This window comes from Peromyscus maniculatus, chromosome 21, assembly GCF_049852395.1.
Source record: "Peromyscus maniculatus bairdii isolate BWxNUB_F1_BW_parent chromosome 21, HU_Pman_BW_mat_3.1, whole genome shotgun sequence".
Taxonomy (NCBI): domain Eukaryota; kingdom Metazoa; phylum Chordata; class Mammalia; order Rodentia; family Cricetidae; genus Peromyscus; species Peromyscus maniculatus.
The window spans coordinates 12,255,802-12,276,988 of record NC_134872.1 but is presented as its reverse complement, the minus strand read 5'-3'; the positions used below and the strand labels follow the sequence as shown (position 1 = coordinate 12,276,988).

Below are 21,187 nucleotides of genomic sequence, written 5' to 3'. Positions count from 1 at the left end.
TATTTTTTAGATTTATTTTAGTGTATGGATATTTTGCCTGCATGTACGTTTGTGGACCATATGTGTGCCTGGTGCCCACGCAGGTCAGAAGAGGGAGTCAGATCCCCTGGAACTGGAGTTACAGATGGTTGTGAGCTGCCATGTGGGTGCTGGGTATTGAACCCCCCAGGTCCTCTGCAAGAATGACAAGTACTCTTAACTACCGAACCATTTCTCTAGCTCCAGGAATTGGCTTGTTTTTTGTTTGTTTGTTTTTGTTTTTCAAGACAGGGTTTCTTTGTGTAGCCTTGGCTGTCCTGGAACTCATTTTGTAGCCCAGGCTGGCCTCAAACTCACAGAGATCCGCCTGCCTCTGCCTCCTGAGTGCTGGGATTAAAGGTGTGCACCACCAGCTGGCTGACTTGGTTCTTGATCGCTGTAGGAGGGCGCAGCCTGCTATGGGCAGGATTCTTCCTTAGGCAGATGGTCCTGGGCTTAGGAGTGAGCCAGGAACCAGCAAGCACTGTTCTCCATGGCTTCTGCTTCATCTCCGGCTTGAGTTCCTTCCTTGACTTCCCTCAATGATGGACTGGGACCTGGAAGTGTAAGCTGAAAGAAGCCCCCAAGTTACTTTTGGTTTTAGAGTGTTTCATCAGAGCAGTAGAAAAGCTGACTAGGATACATACACACCATGGTTTGTTCACATCAGTACCTACACACAGCACCAGTATCCATCTTTCCTGCATCATGGTTGACACACACGTTAACATCCACCCACTTGCAAACTCCAACATCCACATACATGCCGTCATCCACATAGAGCATGTATTCTAAAATCTACCTGCATAGGCACACTAACACCCACGTGCACACTCGCACCAACCCCTACATATTCCCATATGTCCTTATATACACCCCCCACACCCATATCCACTCAATTCACCCATGTGTACACCGATTGCACAATTCCCATGGCTACACACGTTCTTGCTCTCACCCTGATACTCTCTCCCGCCTCTCTGAGCTAAGATGACTTCTGCGGGGCACCAGGCTTTACACTAGGCCTCACACAAGGCCTCCTTCACCCCATCCCCGAGGGACAGGTCCTCTGTGAAAAGAAAAGATACCAACCCAGAAGTCCCATGGGGCCTCCTCTGGGAAGGCCACATTCTGAGAGCAAAACTGCGTCATCTGGATAGTCAACAGGCAGCCCTGGACCAAGCTGGGCCTTGAGCCCAAGTTGGCCTGATGCCCTAGCTTGAACTTTGCCCCTCTAGGCCTCCAAGAGTCCTCAGCATGTGCCCCTCTGACCCTGATCATGTGCTTTTTGGAAAGCTCATCCTGGAGAGCACATACTCATTTGGGAGTTACCCCTACACTCTCCAGCTCCCTTCACACTGTCCCTGGTTAATAAGAAACTAGCTGTGAGGCGGTATAAAAACCCCCGGGGCCATCAGCTGCCACTCCACCTCTCTCCACTGCCTCTTGAGAGGAGCGTCTGGACTCAGGTGCTGACCATGTCCCAGCTGGTGGAATGCGTCCCCAATTTCTCAGAGGGGAACAACCAGGAGGTGAGGCTCCATCAGGGCTGGCAGAACATGTGGGTGCTCTAGTCTCAAAGAAGGGAATGAGTTTGGTGTGGGCCTTCCCAGGTGGTGAGGTTGCCTTCCCAGGACGGGCAAAGCCATAGCCTATTGGCTCCCTCAAAGGAGCCATCTCTGCCAGCTCTGGAACATTCCATGGATGTGGGGGACTCTGGAGAACTGGCAGCAGGCCTGGGGATTTTGGAGTGTTCCTGGTAGAAGTTGTAAGTCCCTTGACTTCAGTGTTCCTAACTAAAAATGAAGCACCTTGAATATAGATGCAGAGTAGAGAGCTATTTGAGGTCACAGGAAAGGTCATTCCCACATGTATTAACTCCTTCCTCACCCATAAAGCCTTGTGAGGCAGGCACTATTATCAGGCCCCCCTTATGGGGAAACTGAGGCAAGAAGGGTCCTCAGGATGGGGTTTGAGCTCTGAGCCCAGCTCCTGACCTGGAAGGTTGTGCGCTGATCAGCTCCCCCCCACCCCATTAGCTAATGGTTTCTACCCTGCTGTTCCCACTGGAAGGCTGTCACTCTGTCCACCCCTTCTGAATGTCTAGGTGTTGGGAGCAGGCCCATTATTTATTTTTCTGGGCCAACTTAAGCCTGGGGTGGCCACGGCCACTGCCACAGGGGCCTTCCTTGTTGTGCCATGTGGGTTCTTAGGCTGAAGTTTAGCTTTTTGGGGATCCCCCAAACCTCTTTCTTGAGATCACACTTGGGTGTGAAACTCCAGCCTCTCCAAATAGGGACTGAGGCATGGTGTTGGGCTCTATCTCCAGGTAATTGATGCCATTTCTCAAGCCATCTCCCAGACCCCAGGCTGCGTGCTACTGGATGTTGATGCTGGACCCTCCACCAACCGCACTGTCTACACTTTCGTGGGGCAGCCAGAGTGTGTGGTCGAGGGAGCCCTCAACGCGGCCCGCACAGCCTCACAACTCATCGACATGAGCAAGCACAAGGGTGAGGCAGCTCAGGACTTGAACTGGGTCAGGTCTCCCATGTCTCACTTTCCAGGCTGAGCTTATGCCATGGTGCCCTAGGAGGGGCCCAGGGCATGGACATGGGGTGTAAGTTCAACAGGGCTGTGGGCAGGCTTCCCCGGGGTCAGGGCCACATGGTATGCCCTAGTGTGGCTTTGGTGCCTATCCCCAGGAGTGGATTGAGGGAAAGGCAGGGAGATGGCCCTAGGACACAGGCTATGGAGATCAGCAACCTCCTGGAGTGGGCACCTCTCTTTTGGGGTTCAGTGATTCTATGATAATCTACAGGGGTTCACTCATCCCAAGGTCTTGACTAGACTGAGGCCTTGGGGAGACAGAAAAGGACACCTCACTAGGAAGCAAACTTGTCAACTGCCTCAAAACCAAACACAATGGCAGGGGTGGGCAGGGTCAAAGGTTGGTGGACACACAGAACTGGGCAGAAGGCCAAGGCCTCTGTCCGTTCTCGGGGAGAGGTTTTCAGAGGTCATGGTAAGGAATAGATAAGAGGATTGCCAAGGTTAGGAGGGGCTGGGCACTGCATTCTGGATGTGGTGTGGATTCTCTCTTGCCAGGGAAAGCAGGGCTGGCCCATAACCAGATACTTTCAGCCTGGCAAGGTCTTACTGAAGGCCTTGGTTTTATGGGTTTTTATTTTTTAGGAAAAAAGTATTATAAATGGCCAGCTTATGCAATCCCTACCCATTACCAGGTCTATAAAGTCCTTCTCTTGCCAGCCATAGCAACAAAAATAGTTCTCATGTTCTGTGGCATCCCTGCTAGTCCAGCCTGGGAAAAATTGCTGCTGCCAACCACTTTCTATGGTCAGTGTGTAAGGCTGTAAGGGTGATGGCCTGCCCCTCTTCCTGCAGGAGAGCACCCTCGTATGGGCGCTTTGGATGTTTGTCCCTTCATCCCGGTGAGGGGCGTCAGCATGGATGAGTGTGTGCTCTGTGCTAAGGTCTTTGGCCAGCGGCTGGCAGAGGAGCTGAATGTACCAGGTGAGTGTCCTGGGAGGATAGGCTTTGGGGCATCTCTGGATTCCAGACTCTGACACATGCTCTGGTTCTCTGCTCTTGACACCTTTTAAGGACAAAGATTATGCCTAGCATGGAGGCACATACCTTTAATCTCAGTGCTCAGGAGGCAGAGACAGACAGATCTCTATGAGTTCAAGGCCAGCTTGCTCTACATAGAGAGTTTTAGGACAGCCTGGGCTACATAGACCCTATCTCAAAACAACAACAACAACAACAAAACAAACAAGCAAAAAACAAAAATAAAAACCACCCAAACAAAAAGAATGCAGATCACTACCAAAAAAGAAAGATTACTGTGAGAAAGCCACCAGCCTCAGCTTCTTAGACAATGAAACAAATGCAAGCAGAAATCACAGCCACAGCAGAGTGCAGCTGCCTGTCCCATCCTGCTTACTGGGCAGTGGACATTTGTAGGCAGACTTTTCTGTGTCCCGCCAGTCAGCTCTGTCCTACTAGCTGCTCCCAAATAACCACACAGAGACTTCTTATTAATTATAAATGCTCGGCTGATAGCTTAGGCTTATTACTATTTAGCTTTTTCAACTTAAATTAACTCATATTTCTTATCTATGCTCTAGCATGTGGCGGTACCTTTTTTTTAGCATGGCATGTTCATCTCCTGCTTCCTCCATGTTTCACTGGCAACTCCTCATCACTCTGCCCTTCTTCCTAGCACCCTCTCAGTTTGGCTTTCCCACCTAACCTCTTCCTGCTTAACTATTGTCAGTCATCCTTTCACCTTAAACCAGTCAGAAGGCACCTTGACAAAGACACATCTTCACAGTGTACAAAAAGATCATTCCAGAACAGTCATTGTTTAGCCACGTGGTAAAGCAGTTTAGCTTGCTGAGCCTGGAGACTAAAAAGCCTATGCCTTGTAAGTAGAATTTGGGGCTGGGGAGATGGCTCACTGGTTTAAGCACTTGCCTCTCAAGCATGAGGACCAGAGTTCAGATTTCCAGGAACCTCCATAAATACAGATGGCTGTGGTGAGCCATCTGTAATTCCAGCTTTGTAAGGCAGAGACAGAACAAGCTAGTTAGCAAGACTTGCCATGCCAGGGAGTTCTGGGTCTGACTGAGAGACCCACCTCCATGAACGAAGTTAAAGAATGATTAAGGATGATTCCTGATATCAACCCTAAACCTCCCCATGCATATGCACACATGTAATGAGCCCATGCAAAGGCATAAACAAGCATACACAAATGCATACCATACACACATGAAAAATGCGGGAAAAAGATTTCATTGGGGGAAACTAACTAGATCAAGAAAACGATATGAGACAAACTAGAAACAGGATGCACAATATAGTGTTGGGGGGATACACCAGGATAGACCATCCATAAGGCAGCACAGGGTGGGACCCAGCCAGGGCCTGTTGCTGCCATAAACATAAGCTGACATCTGAGGCTAAGGCCCGTGTGCACAGCAAGTTCCGTTTTTGTTTTTTTCTCTTATGAAGACAGGTTCACCACACAGTAAAAATACATTTTTTTTTTTTAAGTTTTTCGAGATGGGGTTTCTCTGTGTAGTCCTGGCTGTCCTGGATCTCACTCTGTAGACCAGGCTGGCCTCAAACTCACAGAGATCTGCCTGGCTCTGTCTCCCAAGGTCTGGGATTAAAGGTGTGTGCCTTTAATTTGCCTCTATTGCCACCTGGCTGTAAAAATACATTTTAAAAAAGAGTATTCCATCAGCGTCCCCCACATATCCTACCATGACTCCTATAAACATGTCCTCGTCGATGGCACTGGTTTGGGGTGGGTGGAAGGCATATGCTAATGGCATCTGCATTGCAATACCCACTCCAAGAGTATGGAGAAGGCGGGGCTCCCCAGAGAGAGTAAGCCAAGGAAGATCTACCCCCAGCTGCAGTTGGAGGAGCTACCCTGCCTGGGCCCCTGTGGGAGTGAGGATACTGGATTCTACCCAGACAAGCCCCTGACCAGCTGGGTTCCTTTGCAGTATACCTCTATGGTGAGGCAGCGCAGACACCCAGTCGCCAGACCCTGCCGGCGATCCGGGCTGGAGAGTATGAGGCCCTGCCTGAGAAGGTGCCGCCCCGTAGGTGGCTGGGTGTCCGAGGGTGGCCTCCCGGCCATTTTTTCCCCCTGGGGAGAATGGGATGGTCTGGGCCCCTCCACCTCATCTCACGTGAATGTTCCTGCAGCTCAAGCAGGCCGAGTGGGCGCCTGACTTTGGCCCCAGCTCCTTTGTCCCCAGTTGGGGCGCCACCGTCACAGGTGCCCGGAAGTTCCTCATTGCCTTCAACATCAACCTGATCAGCACCAAGGAACAGGCCCATCGGATTGCTCTGAACCTGCGGGAGCAGGGCCGCGGGAAAGACCAGGTGGGTAGCTTCTGGCTGGCTGTCCCGTGCCCCAGGGATCTTCCTTGGAACGCCCAGAGGAGACTGTTCACCTTGGTGTCACAGCCCTGTGGGGTCTCAGGGTGAGTCCAGTGTTTGAAACTGAGGGTCCCCTTCAAAAATCATATGTGTTTTGCCTGCATGTGTGCCAGAAGAGGGTGCTGGGTCTCTTCGGACTGAAGTTACATATGATGATGAGCCATCATGTGGGTGCTGGGAATCGAACCCAGGTCCTCTGGAAAAGCAACAAGCACTCTTAACCACCGAGCCATCTCTCTGGCAACCCCAGTTGCCTTTATTTATTTATTTATTTATTTATTTATTTATTTATTTATTTATTTATTTATTTTATTTTATTTTATTTATTCTTTTCTACAGAAGCAGACAGGGTCAGGTTTCTGTGTAGACAGCTGCCTAGCAGTCCCAGATGTCTTCACATCCTTCCAGATGCTCTAAATATGCACCCTCGCCTCCACCCCCCCCCACACACAATGCCTCTGGAACTCTTCAGGTGTTCTGAGGAAGCTTCCTCGCCAGGTCTGCATAGAAGCTGTCGGCTAGCTTGAGCATCATTTCTTTAGAGTCCATCTCAGAGACAGGTGACAGACATACATGGTGACCGGAAGTCATCTTCCCATCTGTCCCAACCTCACATCTTACCAGGCAGCGAGGCCCCAGGAGCCTTGCCTCCTGCAGAATCAGCTGTCTGTAGGCACAACATGAAACACACAGAGAGCCCTTCCAAAGTGAGGTCACAGCTCCTGCCTCACTCAGGTCATCAAAGAGAGGATCAGAGTGACTGAGGTGGCCAAGCGGTTGGGAGACGGATGACAAGGGGAGCTGGGACTTCCCCCTGGCTTCCCACATCAGTGTCCCTAGGTCTCTAGAACATGGTATGGTCAGAGACTGGCACCAAACCTGGACTTCGGGGCCTCAGTTTTCATGTGGTAGGTGAGGTTTTGCCTGTCTCTCTAGCCAGACCAAGGAAGATAGAAAGAGCAAGGAGAGCCACAGTGACATCTAGCTGTCGGGGGCCACCTTGCCTGACTCATCTGGCTAGGGAACACAAGTATAGGAAAGTCTCAGAGCCAGGCATTATGAAGTCTGGGCAGGGGCCAGCCAGAGACCAGATTCTTAGCCCAGGCTGGGGAATGCATCTCTTTGTAGCCAGGACGTCTGAAAAAGGTTCAGGGCATCGGCTGGTACCTGGACGAGAAGAACCTGGCTCAGGTCTCCACAAACCTCCTGGACTTCGAGGTCACAGCTCTGCACACAGTCTATGAGGAGGCCTGCAGAGACGCTCAGGTGGGTAGGGCAGGCGGCCACAGCCTTCCCACGCTCGGAGACCCCCAGACACTGACCTCGCCTCTGTCTCACAGGAGCTGAATCTCCCAGTGGTGGGCTCCCAGCTGGTGGGCCTGGTGCCTCTCAAGGCCTTACTGGATGCCGCAGCCTTCTACTGTGAGAAGGAGAAGCTGTTTGTTCTGGAGGAGGAGCACCGGATACGGCTGGTGGGCCGCGCTCATTTTGGGAGTGAGATGTCAAGGGAGGCGTGGAGGCTGTAGGCCTTCGGCTGCTCCAGAAGCAAGCTGATATTTCCAGAAGGGCCCACCCAAAACCCAAAACCTTCTTCCTTCAAGTCCTTTGTTTTATTGACTGGAGTGTGTGCATGTGCATGTGCATGTGCGTGCGTGCGTGTGTGACAGAAGACAATTTCAGGTGCCACATTTTCTTTCTTTCCTCCTCCTCCTCCTCCTCCTCCTCCTCCTCCTCCTCCTCCTCCTCCTCCTTCTTCTTCCTCTTCTTCTTCTTCTCTTGGTTGCTCTGTGTTAACAGCCCTGGTTGTCCTGGAACTCACTCTGTAGACCAGGCTGGCCTCGAACTAACAGAGATCCACCTGCCTCTGAGCGTGTGCCACCACCACCACCACAGGGCTCAGGTGTCACATTTCTGAGGTGCTTCCATCTTTTTTTTTTTTTTTTTTTTTTTTTTGAACCAGGGTCTCTCACTGACCTGGAACTCACCAGTGAGGCAGGCTGGTCGTCCTGTCTCCACTTCCTCAGCAAATTACAAGTAGTGTGCTTGCCACCATGCCAGGATTTTCAATTACTTAGTTTTGACATGGGTCCAGGGTTTTTAATTAATTAATTGGTTTTGACATGGGTCCTGAGGCTCTAACTCAAGGCTTTGTGCTTGCCTGGCAAGCACTTTACTGACCAAGCTCTGTGGCCAGCTCTTGACTTGTAGTTAGAAGATTTTCCATTTTCATCATCGTTTAGAGCATTAAGAAGTTTTCCTGTGTGACTTGTACTACACAAACTGTATGTTCTCTGCCTTCTTAACTCCTGGGCTGTCCGGCTCTGTGAAGAACTGGGTCTGCTGCCAGCCCCCTCCATCAGGTCCCTTACACCCCTGTAACCCACCGTTTATGGATTTGGGTCCACATGTCCCTGGCTATACCTCCCCTGGCTCCATCTACACATGACTCTCTTCTAAAGCAGTCCTGCTTGTCCACGGCACCTTTGCTCAGTTGCTCCAGGCCCCAGGATCTGCTCTGGAGGTGGCTGCATCTCCAGAGGAATTCTTTTCTTTTCCCACCCTCTCATGGGAAGTATTCCTCAGTGCTTGCTGATTCTGTGACCTAACTCTTAGGCGGCATCCTTTACCCATCTCCGTAACCACCTTTGGAGTGCACCTGCCTTGTGTCCTTCAAGTGTGTGGGTCCCTTTCTGCTTTTAGAAAGGGAGACCTGTTGTTACCGCTGCATAGCTTCATAACGGGTCAAATGGGGTTTTTTTTGTTAAGATGAATTCTAGTCTTACATGGGACTCTTTTAACTGTATCCTGGATTTGGGTGAAACTCAGTTTTCTTGACATTTATGTTCAGGTGAATCAAGGTTGCCCCTGACTGTAAGACTCCGTCCTTTAGATTCTGAATTAGAATCCAATCCCAAGAAGAGGGTTTAGTTGCCCCCTGCCCCCATGGCCATCGAGGCTCCGTTGTGAGGGAAGGGGTGGGCAACCCTTTCTTTGTCCTGTTTTCGCTGGGAGCGTGGAGTGTTTCGCGTGTATCTCAACCTGTCAGGAAGCGAACTGGTAGCGTTCCGGGGGAGGGAGTGTGGGCAAAACTTGTCAAGGTGAAAGCTAAGCTCAGCTTGGCTAAGGTGAGATGTCCACTCTCCAGGTAGTGAACCGGCTGGGCCTGGATTCCCTGGCACCCTTCGACCCAAAGGAGAGGATCATCGAGTGAGGCCTCACATCCCTGGCCCGACTCTGCCCACTTCCTGCTCCTCCTTTCCTTGCTTTACCCCCATCCCCCTCCACTTCCTCCTCATCTTCACGTCTCTGGTCCCCAAATCAAGCCTGGTGCCTGATCCTCCAACTTCTTTGCGTGCTTCGGCCCCGCCCCCTCCCGGCCTGCCTCCTGGCCTGTCTGCTTCCCTTCTCTCCAGGCTCTCAGCTTGGGGCTGGGGTTAAGGGGGTGTGTGTCTCCCCTTCTTTAAGCCCCTCCCACTGGTAGGTACCTGGTTCCGGCTAGTGGACCCGAAAAGGGCCTGATGGACAAGTCGCTGCTCAATTTTGTTCGGGAGGTGGGCGCCCGCTCTGCTGCCCCTGGCGGCGGCTCTGTAGCAGCAGCTGTCGCAGCCTTGGTGAGCACCCGAGGTGACCCACTGAGGGCGGAGCCATGGATGGCAGGACCCAGGCGCGGGGCGGGGCATAGTGGGGGATTCTGGAGGGTGGGACTCAGGGGTCAGGGATTCCCTAGTGGGGGACCCTGCAGGATGAGATTCGTCAGTTCATCTCCCTGCACTTGGGGTTCCCTGCTGGGCTCTGGCCTGGGGTAGCCAGGACCCCGGGTGGCCCCCACAGCTTGCTCCTTACCAGGGTGCAGCCCTGGCCTCCATGGTGGGCCAGATGACCTACGGGCGGCGCCAGTTTGAGCACCTGGACTCCACCATGCGGCGCCTGATCCCACCCTTCCATGCGGCCTCCGCCCAGCTGATCCCATTGGTGGATGCTGATGCCCAGGCTTTTGCTGCCTGTTTGGTAAGAGTGCAGAATTGCCAGGCCTAGGCTTGCTAGCCATAGCAGCCTGCAAATTTGGAGCCAGGGGCAGGGCACTGGGAAGGTGGCATGATTTGCCAAAATTCTAGGAACCCCTACTTTCAGCAGCCCTGAGGGTCTGGGCCTGGAGAGCATGGACCTTGCCCCAGAGAAGGGAATTAGGAGGGCAGGACTCCAGAATGGGGAACCCTGGAGTTGGGGATCCTGGAGGGATACTGCCTGGCAACATTGAACTTAACAGTAGACACTTCTCACAGATTGGCCAGCCAAGATCTTGGCTTCCAGGCCAGAGATGTGTGAGAGCTGGACCCCAGATTCTAGAGACCTGCAGGAAGGAAGCCTATTGCCTGTAGGTCATCTAGCCTACCATGGAGGCCAGCCCTGTGCCCTGGTGAGGGGCAAACTGCAGGGGCAGCCCCCTGTCCTGACCCCCTCCAGCAAGCCAGAACTCTAAGGAAGTCATAGAAACCTTAACAGAACAGATGTGGAGATTAGGGGCTTTGACTGGAAAGCCCTCCTCAGCCACAAGATGGCAGGAACCACGAGGAGAGTTCGGAGGTGGAAAAATCATCTTGAAAAGTAATTAGAGGTTGTGGGCAGATGGGAGGACATGGCAAGGGTGCAGGGCCAGCCTCTGAAAAGATGAAAGAAATGGTTAGAGAGGTGGAGGTAGAGACAGAGATAAGAGCAGAGTGACAGAGACGAAGAGTGATGAGACACGTGAACACACACAGGCAGAGAAAGACACACAGACAGAGACACAGAAAGACAGACACAGCCCCAGGCAGAGATATAAAGACAGAGAGAGATGAGAGGCATTTAAAGAGAAATGTTAGTTTAGATATAAATATTAGAAATTCAGAGGCAAACCCTAACATTAGAGATTAGAAGTAACAAATAAGATGAAGGCTCAAAAAAAAAAAAAACCAACTGTGAGAGGAAGTCACATAAATGAAAATTAACTGAGGGCAGCAGAGAAAACGGACAATAAGCATCAAAAGCACACTAGGAGATCTAAAATAATATGAACTGAAGTTTGTGTAAGCGTGGGGTTGATTAATGTCCTTCACGTGCAGCAAGAAGATGAATGTTTGGGAATAAATGAACAAACAAACAAACAAGGAAAGAGCCACTAAGTACTTAGGAAATTTCTAGAAGCAAAATGCTAGCTATGTACTTTTCTCATTGAGACAATAAAAACAATAAAACAACAAAAATAATAAAACATAAAAACAATAAAAAAAATGAAAGCATGATAAAACGTGCACTAAATTAGGAAACAGAACTGATGACGTGGGCTACAGCAGGGAGGTCACAGCAAAGACAAGAGGCTTAACCGAGGGCCACGTTCCCCATGCAGGAGGAGAGGTACCTGTTACGACACAGTGACACTGAGTGTCTGCTCAGCCTCTGCTGTCCCTCATGGCTGATAGAAGGGCCACTGACAAGGACTTTCCGGCAGCGATCTGGGTGGATATACCCAACAACAGTGTGTGCACCCCCTAGCCAGCTTCCCCCCATCCTGTCTCACCCTGCAAGATTGAAGGGTGCTGTGGGAGGCTGGGACTTGCAGTGCTTATCACACACAGAGTCCCTTCCTGTGAAATCACAAACCTCTGCTGGAGCCATTCAGGGAAAGGGCCCGGTCTACAGACAGCCAGGGACAAGGGATGTGGCACCATGGCAGAGAAGGCCTTAGAGCTGCCAGCACCACCGCCACTCTTATGTGTTTAGACTGGGCATGGTGAAGTGGTTTGCATTATTCTAAGTTGGAGTTGGCACTAGGAGAGCCTGGTACTGTGCGGAGGAGGATGGGAAGAATTCAGGGCCTTAAAAGGCTCTTGGTGTCCTTTTCTAGAAGCAAGGTCCCCAGAGAATGCCACTCACATGTCTTCTCCAGGTGGCCATGGGGGCCTATGATACCCAGACCCAGGTGCCAAGACCTGTAGACCACAGACACCAATAGAAACATCGTCTCCAAAGAAGGTGTCCTGGCCTGTGGCCTGTAGCATACGATGCACTTAGGTGGGAAATGCCCATGCTGGAGGCCATGGATAAATGCTGCCCATGCTGCCATGTCCCAGGACACGGTCCTCCTCACTGCCATTGCAGCATGGCCAAGGGACATAGCCAGCCCCTCAGGGCATCTCACCATGTGTGTTTTGGTCTTTTTTTTTTCTCTATAGGAGGCAATAAAGCTGCCCAAGAACACACCTGAAGAGAGGGACAGGTGAGCACAGTATTGGCCAAGTGACCCTGCTGGACCCTCTGGGCCATGGGTTTCAGTGTCTGGGGAGTTGGCACAGGTGTACCCTGGGCAGTGAGCCATGATTGTTTTGTCCCTCCTGAGTCTGTGTGCTCAGCCTATGGGAAGGGACTATGCTGGTTGGGATCATCCGAATGCACTCTGCCCCCAACTCACATTTCACCGCCTGGGTTCTAGGCGTGCATGTGCTTTGCAGGAGGGGCTGAGACAGGCCGTTTCTGTGCCCCTGAAACTGGCAGAGACTGTGTCCCAGCTATGGCCGGTGCTGAAGGAGCTGGCCCTATGTGGGAACCTGGCCTGCTTGTCTGACCTGCAGGTATGAGGGTGCCAGGGAGTCACAGCAGCTCAGGGTGGTACCTTGACCTTCTTGTTCAATGTTGTCCCACAGTTAACAGCACCATGGGTGTCTTCAGAGCCTCCAGTTACAGATATACCACCCTATATACGGGGAAATGCCTGAGGCAGCCTGTGGAAGTAGACATCATTCATCTGCGTCCTGTGTGGGGGATGGGTCAAAACAGAGTCATGGCCTATGGCCCCCACAACTAACCCAGGAACCCTACAGTATGCAGTGCGTTTCAGCGTATGGTCCAGAGGCCCCAGAGAAGTGATCCTCTATACTGGGAGTGGCCCTAGTTTGCAGGCAGATAGCGGATGAGGGCAGGTTCAGAGGGGTTGACGGCTTCTAGAACATACCCCTACCTGTATAGCCTCCTCAGGCCTCCAGGAGCCACATCTTCAAATTAAGAGTGTATTCCTTTTCCAGGTTCAGGTCTCAGACCAAAATGACCCTGGTAGCCTGATCTCTGCAGGTAGGGCCAGGCTTAATGGTATGAAGAATGCAGGTAGCTGGGCAGTGGTGGCGCACGCCTTTAATCCCAGCACGTAGGAGGCAAAGGCAGGAGGATCTCTGTGAGTCTGAGGCCAGCCTGGGCTACAGCTGAGTTCCAGGAAAGGCACCAAAACTACATAGAGAAACCCTGTCTCAAAAAACAAGCAAGCAAGCAAGCAAACAAACAAAAAAGAATACAGGTCCCTTGCCTGTCAGCCCATAGGATGGATCAGCTTGCTCAGTCTTGACAAGAGGGTTGAGATTTTCAAGAGGCACAGTGGTACTGTGGGTCCAGAACCAGCCCCTTTCACTGGTGTCTCTGCAGGTGGCAGCCAAGGCCTTGGAGACGGGTGTGTTTGGTGCATACTTCAATGTGCTCATCAACTTGAAGGACATGACTGATGATGCATTTAAACAGAAGGTAGGCAGGGGGAAGACTTGATGCCAGGCCCCACCCAGGGACCTGCCATGTCTACTGTGGGCAGGGATGATTCTTGCTGGCCATCTGAAGGAACAGGCCCTTGCTATCTCTCCAGGAGCCATGGGTACAGAGAGGCCAGGTGTCTGTAGGCACACTTTGACATTCCCCTTCCCATGGGTCCAGACCTGGCTAGGAGATGAAAAGTTGCTAAATAGGACTGCTGTATCCTTACCATCTTCCTGGCTCTCACAGTAGAACTGAAGGCTTGGCCACTCCAGGCTGGGGACCCCCAAGCACCAACACCCCAGAGACTGGGAAAACAATGGCTATAAGAAATGTCAGGCGGTGGTGGCGCACGCCTTTAATCCCAGCACTCGGGAGGCAGAGGCAGGCGGATCTCTGTGAGTTCGAGGCCAGCCTGGTCTACAAAGTGAGTTCCAGGAAAGGCGCAAAGCTACACAGAGAAACCCTGTCTCGAAAAACCAAGAAAAAAAAATGAACCAAACCTCAGCATTCCTGACAACTGCATGGCAATTTTATTGCATTATTGAGGTAAAAAAAATCACAGAACATACAAATTGCTATCTTAAAGTATAGAATTCAGTACTTCACATTCACAGTGTTGTATAGTCATCGCTCTAGCAAGTTCCAGGACATTTTTGTTGCTTTGAAGGATCCCTCTGTCAATCGGCACACACACTGTCACTGTTCCCTACCCTAGCTCTGGCAGCCATTCTTAAGCATCTGTCTCTTAGATATTTGTGACAATTTTGAAAAGACCTTTTTAAGGGCTCGGTTCTTACATAGAATGCTAGCAATTGGGCATCTTTGGGGGTTGAGCCCCTCCCTGATCAACTTTAGACAGCATGAACCATGTGAGCTCTGCCCCTGGGTCTTATGGACACAGTTCTACCCTCAGCAGTCTGGTGAGAAGTAGCAGAAATGGGATGGGAGTCTGTGGAGGGTCAGTGGCCCCTGTCCACACTGAGAAATCCAGGAGTGGCTGTTCAAGATGACCCTAGTCATTGTGAGGTGGGTATACCATGGGGAGGTGGCAGGAGGAGCCTGGGATTTTTCTGTTAGGAGCAGCAGGCCACAGCAAGCGTGGAGGTGGTAGAGTGACGTATCCCTCTGTCTGTCAGATACGCCATCGAATCTCCAGCCTTCTGCAGGAAGCCAAGACACAGGCTGCACTGGTGCTGGATAGCCTAGAAGCAAGGAAGGAGTGAAGAGGACCCCCCGACCCCGCACCCTCTTCCTGCCCACGCCATGGGTGGTCCAACTTCCAGTGATCCTTACCTATCTTAAGTGACCCTTGCTTTTGGGGAAGACTCAGGCGTGACATCAGCAGGGTCTGGATGGAGCTCTACACACAGCTGTCTATGTAGGATCAGAAGAGGCAACAGATGTGGTTGGGGTAGGGGGTAGGGCCTGATTGGGGGCAGTCTCCTGCAGGCATGCAGCCGGACACCCTCTGTTAACCTGTGGCTTCTAGTAAATCCTGAACACAAACCTGCCTGGTGTGCTTTGGTTTGGGGGCAAGGCCAAGGGCTAAGCCTGGGATTGGGAGCACAGCCAGGGGGTGTGCCCCTTGGACTGTGGGTAATGAAGTGAGAGTCCCAGCCCCAGGTCTCCCAGAGCTCTAGGATGCTCTGAGCACTGGATTCATTGCCTTGTCTTAGTTAGGATTGCCATGGCTGTGACAAAACACCACGCTCAAAAAGCAAGTTGGGGAGGAAAGGGTTTATTTGGCTCACACTTCCACACTGCTGCTGTTCAAACAATATGGAACTCAAACAGGGCAGGAACCTGGAGGCAGGAGCTGATGCAGAGGCCGTGAAAGGGTGATATTTACTGGCTTGCTTCCCTTGGCTTGCTCAGACTCCTTTTTTACAGAACTCAGGACCACCAGCCCAGAGACAGCACCACCCACAATGGGCTGGGCCCTCCCCCACGACCACTAATTAAGAAAATGCCCCACAGCTGGTTCTTATGGAAGCATTTTCCCAACTGAGGCTCCCTCCTCTCAGATGACTCCAGTGTGTGTCAAGTTGACATGAGAGCAGCCAGCACAGCCATGCTGCAAGGAACAGAGACCGTAGTGCTCAAAGCCCTCACACTGGGGAATGTCTGGCTCCTGAGGACTGTAAGGACATTCTCTCCCTTCACTAGAAGGTCTACTCCTAGCTCCCCCGCCGCCTTCACGGGGCTCACTCCATCCTCCATCCTCAGATGTTCTGTTGGTCGCTTCTTGTCTCTATTCTCTATTACTAATAAAAAACCACCCCAATGACTTTCAGATGCGCCATTCCATGAAAAAAAAATCTCCCAAGTATGGTTGTACTTATTAACACAGGATATAAAAAGAAAACAGCTTGTGGTATGTTCTTCCCAAGTGAGGCAGAAAATCTAAGTGCCTTTTAGGGTAGATTTGCTATCTGGAAATTTCAGTCATTTGTCAACCAGGGGAAGCAACGTGAACGGAGATGTCACATGTGTTACAGGCAAAGGGGTGGAATCCTTCAATGCAGGAAGTTCCTACAAATTAGAACGAACCTAACAAAGTGCTTGGGAGGGCCAGCTCAGGTCCGGGGAGGGGCCCTGGCCAACTCGTGTGTAACAAATGCTTGTGCCAGAGACAGAACAAGGAGGACTCTGGGGCGTTGCCCCTTGCTGGCCCCAAAGAGCATTTGCTTAAGCATCTCTCAGGGTTGATTCTGTTTATCCTTTACAACAGCAACCTGGGTCCCAGAGGACTGGTGTGTGTGTGTGTGTGTGTGTGTGTGTGTGTGTGTGTGTGTGTGTGTGTCTGTCTGTCTGTCTGTCTGTCTGTCTGTCTGTCCGTCCCTGAACTCACACCTATGTACCACCAGTAGGATGGAGCCTGCATAACCCTAGCTTTGGAAGAGCTAGGCTGAAAAAGCTGGTGTGGCACCAGTGCAGGGGGATTACTCCCTTCCGAGGCTCAGGGTTCCTTAGGACTTCAGTGGTGAAGGTCATTGGCTCAGAGCTCTGTCAGCATGCGGAAGCATGCAGGGGCTGTGGTTGCAGGTGGGGTGGGAACATGGAGGCGGTGGGTATACTGCTCTGTCCCATGGGATCTTTCATAGCTGTCTGAGCTGCTAGTCTCAAATGTGAGTCCCACCCAGGACTGGGGCTGTCTTGGAGAGGAGGCAGACGTGTGAGGATTCTGTATTCTTTCCCTGATACTCAAGGGCATTGAGAACAGAGGTTAGTACCCAATCCCATCCAGTTCCCCAGCCCATGCTTCATACTGAGGAGACACACAAAAGTGGCCCAGACGACTTATTTCTCCAGCGTACAGCTTCCTTTGGCCCTTCTGCAGACAGAGAGGAGATTCTGCTAGGCCACCTGGACTTAGGTCCCTAACCCTAGCCACATCCCAGCACTGTAACCCAGAAATGGAGTGGTAACCCAGAGAGGCTGCAGGGCAGCAGAGAAGGTTGGATTAAAACTCTTCCGTCCAGTATGTGTATCACAGGGGTGTGAAGGAGGAGTATTTGGGTGTGTTATCATTCTCATGAAGAGGTATCGTTCTTAGTTTGTGTACAACCAAGAGTCACCTGGGAAGTCTTAGCTAAGAATGCTGAGATCTGATTGATCTATGTCCATATCTGTGGAGAAATGCCTTCATTGTTGGTTGATGTGAGAAGATCCTGACCACTGTGGGCGGTACCACCCCTATGCAGGTGGTCCTGGGTTGTATAAGGAAGCTGGCTGAGCATGAGCAGAGGGAGTGAGCCAGTAAACATCATTCCTCTATGGGTTCTGCTTGAGCTCCTGCTCCAACCTCCCTCAATGATGGATTGTAACATTGAAATGTAAGCTAAAATCCCTCTTTTCTTCCCAAATTGCTTTTTGGTGGTGGCTCATCATAGGAAAGAAAACTAGAACACTAGCTATGATGAGCCCAAAGCAGGGTAGGAGATGGGCTGTTCCCACCATGGTGGAGAGAAGCCTAGCATGGTACAGCCTAGTATTATAGGATTCTGGGAACATCTGAACATGCTCCTGTATGCATTTTGGGTATGACTGTGTGTATGTGTGTGTGTGGGGGGGTAGGGACTGGCTACTACCTATTCTGTTGCTGTGCAGATTCTTGGACACGTAGACGTCTAAAGGCACATAAGCAAAGGGACATTGGAAGGACCACGACAGTGAGAAAATTGTGGTTTGGTCATATTTGTGAGGGGTTTTCTTGGGGGGGGGATATCAGAGAGGAGATGTTGGTGAGGGGAAGGTAGTGGGGGGGAGGTGGTGGGGAGAAGATGAGGAGAGGGTCCTGATGTGGGGTAAGTAGTGAGAGGATTCTGATGAGGGGAAGGGGGTGAGGGGAACTTAGTAAGGAGATGGTGCCGAGGGAAGGTGGTGGGGAGGACGGGCATGAATGGAAGACGCTGTGGGGAAGGCAGTGAGGAGATGGTGTTGAAGGAGGGTAATTATAAGTGGAAGGCGGCGAAAGGAAATTGGTAGAAGGGGGGTAAGAAAATGTTGATGTGGGGAAATGTGAGGAGGGGGCAGTGGTAGGGGATGCTAACGCACAGAAAGTAGATAGCCTTTGTCCAGAGGGAGTGGTACCACAGGGCTTGTGAAGGTGTGTTTTTGGTGAGGATGTTGTGGGTGCTATACTGAGGGGATCTGGTGACAGGGACGGTTGTGAGAGGTCATTAGTGGAGCACAGTGGTGAGGGAACTTTGGTTTGGAGCTATTTGTAACAGATATTATTGAGGTTATAGGGGTATGAGTGTTGGTAGGATATTGGTGTAGTGATGTTTGGTAGGTCGGAGATGGGATGTTGATGAGTGCATGGCTGTCATGGAGTGTTGACAGGAGAATATTGGTAAGGAGATGTAAGTGAGGGGATACTGCAGTGGGAATGTCGGTAAGGGTGTGATGTTATGTGGGTAAAGGGATCATTGCAAGGGGACTGTGGTGTGGGCCCATTGGGTAGGGGATATTGGTGAGTCGGTTCTGGTGCATTCACTAGTGTGGGATGGCTGTTGAAAGGACACCAGTAGCCGGGCGGTGGTGGCACACGCCTTTAATCCCAGCACTCGGGAGGCAGAGGCAGGCGGATCTCTGTGAGTTCTAGACCAGCCTGGTCTACAAAGTGAGTTCCAGGAAAGGTGCAAAGCTACACAGAAAAACCTTGTCTCGAAAAACCAAAAAAAAAAAAAAAAAAAAAGAAAGGAAGGAAGGAAGGAAGAAAGGACACCAGTGAATGGAACCGGTGATGGTCTCAAAGAAAATGGGAGTGGGTGCCAAAGGAATGGCACTATTAGGAGGTGTGGCTTTGTTGGAGTAGGTGTGGCCTTGTTGGAGGAAGTGTATGGCTGTGGAGGCGGGCTTTGAGGTCTCATATATGCTCAAGCCACGCCCAGTGTCTTAGTTCACTTCCTATTGCCCGCCGTTCAAGATGGAGGACTCTCAGTTCCAGCCATGCCTGCCCGCACGCCACCATGTCACACCAGGATGATAATGGACTAAACCTCTAAAACTGCAAGTCACCACCTCAATGAAATGTTTTCCTTTAACACAAGAGTTGTTGTGGTCATGGTGTCTCTTCACAGCAATAGAAGCCCTAACAAAGACAGAACCCTTTCCCATATCACTGATGTGTAGAAGTCCATTCTGTGAGACTGGTTTTCATACCACCCTGGGTCTGAAGCTGCAGAAACTGGTGTCACAGCGAAGGGCGTCCATTTCCTCTGAGAGGTCCCAGGTATAGTCCTGTGGTCTATACTCTGGGGAGTGGAGGGTGCCCTCCATGTCATCCCACATTCCCAGCTTGTGGAATGTCTAATTCAATGTGTAATACTTTTGGGTTAACTCTCTGATTGGGGGGACTTAGGGGAGCAGGTGGGCTTATTGCTAGTACTTTGTGTGTGTGTGTGTGTGTGTGTGTGTGTGTGTGTGTGTGTGTGTGTGTGTGTTTTGTAGGGAGACAGAGTTAGGGTTAGGGCCTTTCTGCTGCAGGCTGTGTGGCCAGATGGAGAGGTGGAATGTCAATGAGTAGATCATGATGTCAGAGTTACAGCAGGGATGCTTATCCTTAAACACATGGGTTGACTTCCAAAGCCCCGTCCTTCAGAGTATGGCCCGACATGGAAAGAAGGTCTTTGCAAATGTCATTCATTGCAAAGAGGTTTTACTGGACAATGGAGGGCCTCAGCCCAACAAGATTAGTATCCTTTTTAAAAGGGCAACCTGGAGTAGAGCAGACAGCCGGGAGACAGCAGCAGTTCTTCAGTGGCTGTAGGCTGTGGAGCAGCTGCTGAGAAGAACATTGCCAAGTTTTGCAGTACCAAAACTGAGATCCATTTCTCGCAAAGCGTAAGTTATTAGCAATCACTACAATGTAGCCAAGAACACTAGTAAGAGCCATGTGATTGCAGCCTATAAACAATTTTCTAAAGTAAGCGTTTTAAGTATACACAAAGCGTTAGTGTTCAGCAAATGAAAAATAAGGTGCTTGATGAAGATAAACCAAAAGAAAAAGGAAGGGTCCATCAGATGCATAAAATATCTGAAAAAGGGAGATAAAACTGACCGTCTCCCAGAGGGAAATGTTCACTACTTATACAGGAATGCAGCAGGATATGGCTGCCATTGATACCAATGTCCAAACAAGTTCAAAGACACCAAGTCCCTGTCCTTAGGTTGGAGCAGGCAAACTTATCAGAGGACACGAGACGTCAGCATGGCTGTGAGCAGGGAAAAGGCTGCAGCGTGAGCCAGATGGGCTTTGGAGAGAGGGAGAGGGTGGCTTGATGCCAAGATTCCACCAGTGCAACCCACTCTGAAGTGGAATTAGTGACTGCTGATGAACACAGCAGGGCTTCAGATCTACAATACCAGAAGTAGTGGTAAAATTAGCCCCGAGACCTGCATGACTAATTAGAGCTTGTTGTTGTTATGAGGGAAGAGCCCGTGGAAAACCCAAGGAGTCAACACCGGTTTACTTGCTCCAACTTCCGGGAAAGAAATCCTTCTAAGTCCCCGGAGCTGGAAGCACTTCCCTACCTCTGTGCAAAATGCTGCGAAGAGTAGAACTGTCTTTCCTACCCCCTCATGTTGTAAACTAAGAGGCACAGTAAAAATTTATCCAGGTTTGAAAAGAAATGGAAAAGGGGGGAATTTGGACAGACGAACACAGGAAGAACGTCTCACGAGGACTGCTGTGATTCTGCCAGCTTGGAGTCAGGCCTGAGGCCTAGGACGGATCCTCTGTGGTACGGGCAGAGGGCCCCAGCCCTAACCACTTCACACCTGGACTTCCGGCTTCCATGTCTGTGAAGCCATGAGCTTTCCCCCCATCTAGTTCTTTTCTCTTTTTCTCCTTTCTTCCGGTGCTAGGTTCAAACCCAGGGCCTCGTGGACACCAGGTAAGTCCCCCTCCCTGAAACATACCATAACCCAAGACAGTACATTCTAGGCCACTCGGGCCCCATGCCTAGGTATGTAGGTGTGACACAGCACAGCACCCAGCTGTCCTGGACAACCCACAGTTCTCTGTGGAGTCTCCAGGAGTGTTAGTGTAGAAGGCCCCAGGGTATGAGCAAGCCGAAATCATCCACACTGAAGTAAGACTGGCTTTTGATGGTCATTTGTCTTGTCT

At 51.0% G+C, this 21,187-nt stretch overlaps 1 protein-coding gene across 2 annotated transcripts; it reads left to right on the top strand.

Annotated features, from left to right (window-relative positions):
* Nucleotides 1-1,395: 1,395 nt before the first annotated feature.
* On the top strand, nucleotides 1,396-15,060 carry Ftcd (formimidoyltransferase cyclodeaminase). 2 transcript variants are annotated; one of them, XM_015986210.3, is made up of 14 exons: nucleotides 1,396-1,550; nucleotides 2,348-2,531; nucleotides 3,424-3,552; nucleotides 5,562-5,650; nucleotides 5,767-5,946; nucleotides 7,132-7,269; nucleotides 7,344-7,475; nucleotides 9,149-9,210; nucleotides 9,485-9,614; nucleotides 9,850-10,011; nucleotides 12,216-12,259; nucleotides 12,473-12,611; nucleotides 13,453-13,548; nucleotides 14,691-15,060. In XM_015986210.3, exons 1-14 carry the CDS (start codon nucleotides 1,497-1,499, stop codon nucleotides 14,775-14,777), a joined length of 1,626 nt encoding a protein of 541 aa, XP_015841696.3. In that variant the 5' UTR covers nucleotides 1,396-1,496; the 3' UTR covers nucleotides 14,778-15,060. The 2 variants fall into 2 exon arrangements, with proteins under 2 accessions (XP_015841696.3, XP_076414702.1); XM_076558587.1 differs by lacking the exon at nucleotides 2,348-2,531 and having other exon boundaries at nucleotides 1,444-1,550.
* The last annotated feature ends 6,127 nt before the right edge of the window (nucleotides 15,061-21,187 follow it).